General features: G+C 34.5%; 1 protein-coding gene across 1 annotated transcript; it reads left to right on the plus strand.

Annotated features, from left to right (window-relative positions):
- The first annotated feature begins 4 nt into the window (after positions 1–4).
- LOC107895311 (protein ROOT INITIATION DEFECTIVE 3) lies at positions 5–1,327 on the plus strand. Its single transcript, XM_016820619.2, has one exon. The coding sequence runs from the start codon at positions 23–25 to the stop codon at positions 1,256–1,258; it is 1,236 nt and encodes a 411-aa protein (XP_016676108.1). The 5' UTR covers positions 5–22; the 3' UTR covers positions 1,259–1,327.
- Positions 1,328–6,908: the final 5,581 nt, after the last annotated feature.

The following is a 6,908-nucleotide window of genomic DNA, read 5'->3' on the forward strand; positions in this document are numbered from 1 at the left end:
CTTTAATTATCTCTCATTAAACATGTCGTCTCCTTCGCATCCTATTGTCCTCACCAGCTCCCTTAATGGTCCCATTACTGCCTTCGATGCTGTCTCTGGTGTCCCTCTTTGTCACTTCTCTGGCAGCAGGTCTCCTTACCATGGTCTTGCCCTTGTTGGCAACTCATTCATTGCTACTTCTCATATATCTGCTGAGACTTCTTCAGCCTCTATTCATCTCTACAATTGGTGGTCTTCAACAGCTCTGGACAATTTTCTTGTTCCAGAACCTGTTGCACCCTTGTCAGCTACCCTTGATGGCTTGTATTTGTTTGCTGGTGGCCTTTCAGGTTCTGTACATGCTCTCTCAGTTCCTTCAGGGGAGATACTCGCATCATATTCAGCACATAACAAGCCTGTTTCCTGCCTCAAAATAAGTGAAGATGGGTCACTATTGATATCTGGTGGTGATGATGGTACAATTTCTTTTGTTCCAATCTTTCAAATCATCGAGGCATCACCTGATAAGAGCTCCACCAGCTTGATGTTGCAGAGATTTGTTGCACATGATGGCTCAGTGACAGCAATAGACTCTATTATGGCACAGTGCAACTCTACCATAATATCAAGCTCGTTGGATTGCACGATTAAGATTTGGGGATTGTTGGATGGAACAAAGTTAAGAACAGTGACATTCCCATGTGCCATTATGGGGATAGCATTGGATCAAATAAGGAAAGAATTTTTTGCTGCAAGCTCTGATGGATTCATCTACAAGGGATCAATAAATGCTGGAAGCAAAAAGCATGTGAATCAAACACAGGAGTTCATTAGATGGGCTCAAAAGCATGAGAGTGGGATTGTATCTTTAGTTATGGTGAGTGAGACAAACAATTTGGTATCTGCTTCAGAAGATGGGAAGGTTTATATATGGGAGATTGAAACAGGTGAGGCCATTATGGGACTTGATAATGATGTAGGGAGCATTAGTGATATGGTGGTAGCTAATGGTATGGAGCGAGGCTTAAAATTTGGTAAAAAGGCTGACAACTTTTATGATGGATATAGTGGATTATGCAGGGTGGAGCTGAGCAGGTCACTAAAGGACACTTTGGACATAGAAGATGTGTTGAGGGTGGCTACAAAAGACCGAAGCAGAGCCATTGATATGCTTGAGTCAGCAATTTCAGCGTATGAAAGGTTGCTAGAGCTCATTCTCAAGGAAGCCAAGAAAGGACCTAGTAGCAGCAAAAGTGGAAACGAAAAACATAGCCTCTAATACAATATATATATTGCCTCTAAATTCTTCTATGCAAAGTAAAATGAAGACAAATGCAGTTTGTTCGAATATGCCTTTCCCCTTTCTGTTCTTTTTTTTTCTTGGTATGTGCAACTGCTTTTTTACCTATTGAAATCATGATTTAAATATTGGAGATAATGGTTATTTTGTGATCTAGTTTAATTTTCTCCATCATTGATATTTACAGCATCGGAAACACATCCCTGATGAAAATTTAAATCCAAATTTGAACCAAGTAAATGTTGCATGATTATTATGCAATTGCAAATAAATGGTAGAACAAGTTGGTGAAGAGAAGATGAATGTTTCATCTCTCCACTCACACTGCTATTTATACATTGTAATTTAAATTTAATTAACTTAATTTTTAACTATTAAATATGTTTAATTTATTAATTAAGCTTACTTAATAGAAGATAAGTGGATGATATCAAATTCCACTTATTCATAAAACTTTAATGGTTAAATAACCATTAAGGTCTTTGCATAATTGTTAATTGGATTTCCAAGCATTTTTTAAATTAAAACTTAATATCAATTATACTTTTACAATTTAGTCTCAAAATTTCTAAGTTAAAGACGACGTTGGGTCGTCTCAAGATAAATTAAATACGAGTGACGAAGACGAGTACCTATTCTAGTTTGTGCTTTCATGAGTTAAATTTAAATTATATATACGGATTATTGCAATTAGCTGAGGGAATGAATTTACTTGTCTCATTAATAGGTAAGTGTGAAATTCTTGTACCTTGTGTTTTATTTGTATTTGTGTTTTAGGGAGAAATTGTGATAGTTTTAAGGTATGTTTGAGTTAACGGTAATGCAGTGGCGCTCAGAGACCCACAGATCTTATTTCCTATGTGGGGAGTGCATAATCAACTTAAAAGATGCCAGATTGCAACTTGAGCTCCCAGTTTACTCTGCTCTTATACTCAAACTCGTTTTCAATAGGACTTCCAGCATGAGCAGATAATACATAAGAGAAAACCATAGGAGTTGGTGTGCCTTTAGAGCTCTCCATGCGACTCCTATGCAACAAGTTAAGGATATACTTACGTTAGCTGAGAAACAACCCTGAAGAGTTATAGGCTACCTCTATACCCAAAAAATAATTCAACTGTCCCAAAGCTTTAAGAGAAAACCTCGAATCTAAAGAATCCACAAACTCATCAATGCTTGGTTGATGGTTGCTTGTAACTATAATGTCATCCACATAGACAAGTACATAAGAAGAACCTCACCAGTATGCTTTATAAAAAGCAAAGCATCAGACTTCGCCAAAGTAAAACCAACTGCAACCAGATGATCTCTTATTTTGTTGAACCAAGCCCGAGGAGCCTATTTAAGATCATACAATACTTTCTTGAGTTTATACACCAATGGTACACATTCGCTTTGTTGTTCAATCCCTAGAGGTTGAGTCATGTAAATCTCTTCAAATAAGTCACCATTGTAAAAGGCATTGTTTATGTCAACTTGCCACAACTTCCAGCCAAATGTAACAGCAAGCGACAGAACCACCCAAATTGTTGTAGGCTTCACAACTGGACAAAATGTTTCATCAATTGAAAATGGTTCACGATCAACCAATTCAGCAACATAATCTTTGGTTTAAAAATCCCACGTTTCGATCTTGTTTGCATGGGATGTAAGTTGATAGGTGCAAGAAAAGGAGGAAAAAAATACACAGGTACCATAGGAGGACGTAAATCCTCATACAAACCAAGTAAAGCACCACCATCCTACTCTATAGCCATATTATTAGGATCTGACTCTGCACGAGAAATGAACCTGTTAGAAGACATCCGGCTTTGATTAACAAGTGTTTCCACATCAGCATAAACACCTCCACCAGAACTATACAAACACCCCGTAACACTTTTATCTGAACTAACTGAGGACTAAACATATACTTGTTGAGATAAGATTGGAACATCTGACCTTTGATGCTCTATCAATGAGGTGTCATTGATACAAAACGACCCTATCTTGTCAAATAAATAACAATCTTCATAAAAAACTACATGCTAAGACACAAAAATTCGGCCATTCTTATCAAGACATTTGTAACCCTTATAAATAGAACTAAACCCAATATAAGTGCAAGGTCAAGAACGAAATTACAGCTTATGCTTATTGTAAGGCCGCAGGTACGAGTAACAACAATAACCAAAAACCTTAAGTTGCATGTAATCTGGTGTTAAATGATACAACTTCTCATAAGGAGACTTACCTTGAAAAGTTGGTGGTAGAAGCCTATTTATTACGTAAGCAGCATGCAAGAATGCATGGCTCCAGAAATGCATGGGCAATAAGGCTTGTACAAGCAGTATAAGACCAGTCTCTACCAAATGACTGTGTTTTCTCTCAGTAATACCATTCTGTTCAAACGTATGTGGGCAAGTGATCCGATGTTGTATACCCTACTGAGAAAGCACCTTAGTCAACGATCTATACTCACCACCCTAGTCACATTGAAACTTTTTAATCTTGCAACCAAATTGAACACCTACAAACTTATGAAACTAAATAAATTTGTCAACCACCTCATCTTTTGTCTTCAACAGATAAATCCATGTAAAATGACTATATGCATCGACAAAAGAAAGATAATAAAGACAAACTTCTAACTGCAATAGAGCTAACCCCCATAGATCAGAAAGAACAAGATCAAAAGGGAACGAGTACACAGTTTGAGAAACAAGAAAAACTAGCTTATGAGACTTCCTAGACTGACACAATGCACAGACCATTAACAGAACATATTTATTCAATGCAATATTACAACTTTTAAGTACTTGAGTAAGTGTTATATTACATGGATGACCTAGCCTTTTGTGCTACAAGTCAAAACCAAGAGTGTCAATCATAGCCAAATGCACGAGCGGTTGTCCAAGTTGAGAACCGACTGAACCTAAAATACCTTCATGATGTGTTGGCAGAGCAAAATGATACAACCCTTTATGAACATGTCCCACCAACAAAACCATCCATGTCTTGATTGTAACATCCCCTACCCGTATTCGTTGTCGGAATAGGATATGAGGCATTGCCGGAGTTTACGAATTAATTTTTTTTAAACTCAATATAACCCTTTATAGATATCTAACCTTTCCTGCAATTTTAAACCGAGACCAATCCATATCAACCAATCCAATTCAACATACTTTCAAGATAGATTCATACATATTCATAAGATAGCCTCATCACATACCAAAACCAGAATTTGTTAGCCATACCAATGGCTTACTTTACATTCATTACACCTTAACTTTTACTTTATTAACTTATACATGCCATTGATTTCCAAAATAAATTTTCTTGATATACCAAAATATTGAGGTTGATAGTGTGATGTGTCTCCGACCAAATTCGACCTCCAAGCTTTTAATACTACAAAACAGGGAAAAAGGAAACAAGGTAAGCACGTTGTGCTTAGTAAGCTCATGTAACAAGAATTATACTTACCTAATATTTTCAATACAATACAACAAATATTCATACATCCATTCAATTTACCATTTACCTATCACACACAAACTCAACCAAAACATTAATCAAATAGCATTATATAAGTTCAATACAAAGATTAATGATTGATGAGCTTATCAGTTCCATGTTTTCTATTACCCTTATTATTTCCCATATTTATCCCGTTGAATTCCTTGGAATTTCGATGGATTTTCAGAGGTACACTTTTAGTGTACAATTTCGGGTCCGTCAATTCATATTTATGTGCGCACATTTTCATTTCAGACAGCACACTCCCGTGAACCTTATTCTTACAGCGAGATTACCAGTCTAGGCTAAATCCTCTGTAATATAAACTCATAGAGTATTGTTGGGATTACCAGTCCAGGCTAAATCCCCTGCAACGACAATTACTCTAATGAGCTTGGATTTGAATTAACAATCCAGGCTAAATTTAGACCCTAATTTGGATTAACCGTCCAGGCTAAATCCATTTTACACATATTCTTTGGGAGGGCTATATCAGGATAGGATCACCCGTCTGGTCTAGATCCTCTTTACAGTCAATTCCTTTTCAGAGATCCATCGAATTTTCCTTTCATTCAACCGAGATTTCTTCCCCTTTTTATCAAATATATCAATGTTTCATCAATTTTCATATAATGAACATTCAAATCATATTCACATCAATAACATACATTTCAAGCATTTAAGAATATAATTCAAGTTACACAAACTTACCTCAATACTTGCTCGTATGCAAAAATCTACTAATCCTGAACTTTTTTCTTTCCTCGATCTAGATTCATATTTGAATTTTATAGATCTAAATAAATAAATTTAATTATCAATTTAATACATTTGATGTTCATATGTAACATTCTCTATAATTCCACTATTATTTATAGGTCATTCAAAGCTGTCTACTTGAGCCGTAGTCACTAAATTATTTATATATCAATCTAAAAAACTCAAAATTAAGATCTTCTAATTTTCAATGAAACTAGACTCGCATATCTTCTTACCATAAAATTTTCAGAATTTTTGGTTTAACCAATAAGTACTATTTATTCTTTAAAGTCATCCCTATTCTGCTATCTGAAAGTTTCAACCATTCTTCACTAAAAGTTAATTATCTCTTAGTACAAGATTTGGATGGTGTTTCCGTTTGTTTCTCTGAAAATAGAATCATTAAGGATTCTAAAAATATAAATTTAAGCCCATAATTATTTTTGTATAATTGTTTATGATTTTCAAAAGTCAGAACAGGGGAACTCAAATTTATTCTGACCTTGTCTCACAAAATTTATTATATCTCATGATTTACAATTTTATTTCTTACATCGTTTCTTCTATGAGAAACTAGACTCAATAAGATTTAATTCCATATTTTGTTCATCCTCTAATTTTATTTCCACAATTTATGGTAATTTTTCAAAGTTAGCCTACTGCTGCTGTTCAAAACTGTTTTAGTGCAAGATGTTTATTACCATTTTCCCCCTAAGCTTTTAATAAATGATAATTTCGTCCCTACTCAATTAACCTCTCAATTGAGCTGATTTTTCTTAATTAACACTTTATTCTATCACTTTAAACTACTTTATAACCTTAGACTTTAATTCCAAACTTTTTCACAATTAGGTCCTAAAAATTAATTTCTATTGAAATTACCTAATAAAATCATCGTATAAACAAATTGAAGCTTAAATTTCATTCTATTTCATCATAAACTTACAGTACTCAACCATGGTGACTTTAAATCTCATCCATGAAATCAAAAACTAATGAATTTAATAGTAAAACCTAGTTGTAAAAGTTTTAAAAACACAAAAATTATAAGAAAAAGGCAAGGATTAACTCACTTGGTGCAAAATTTATGAAAGACCAACTTGAATAAACCCTTAGGATGTTTTTGGGTGATGATAATGAAGAAAATACGAAGAGAATTCTAGATATTCCAATTTGGTCCCATTTTTATTTTAGTAAATTTTGTTATTTTCCCATTTTGCCTTTATTTCACCAATTCTCCTATTTTTTCTCAACTCATGCCGCCCAAAATATCTCCTTTTGGGCTTATTTGCAATTTATGTCCTTCCTCATTTAATAGTTGAGCTATTTAATCCTTCTAGTAACTTTTACACCCTTTTCAATTTAGTAT

This window comes from Gossypium hirsutum, chromosome A13, assembly GCF_007990345.1.
Source record: "Gossypium hirsutum isolate 1008001.06 chromosome A13, Gossypium_hirsutum_v2.1, whole genome shotgun sequence".
NCBI lineage: Eukaryota > Viridiplantae > Streptophyta > Magnoliopsida > Malvales > Malvaceae > Gossypium > Gossypium hirsutum.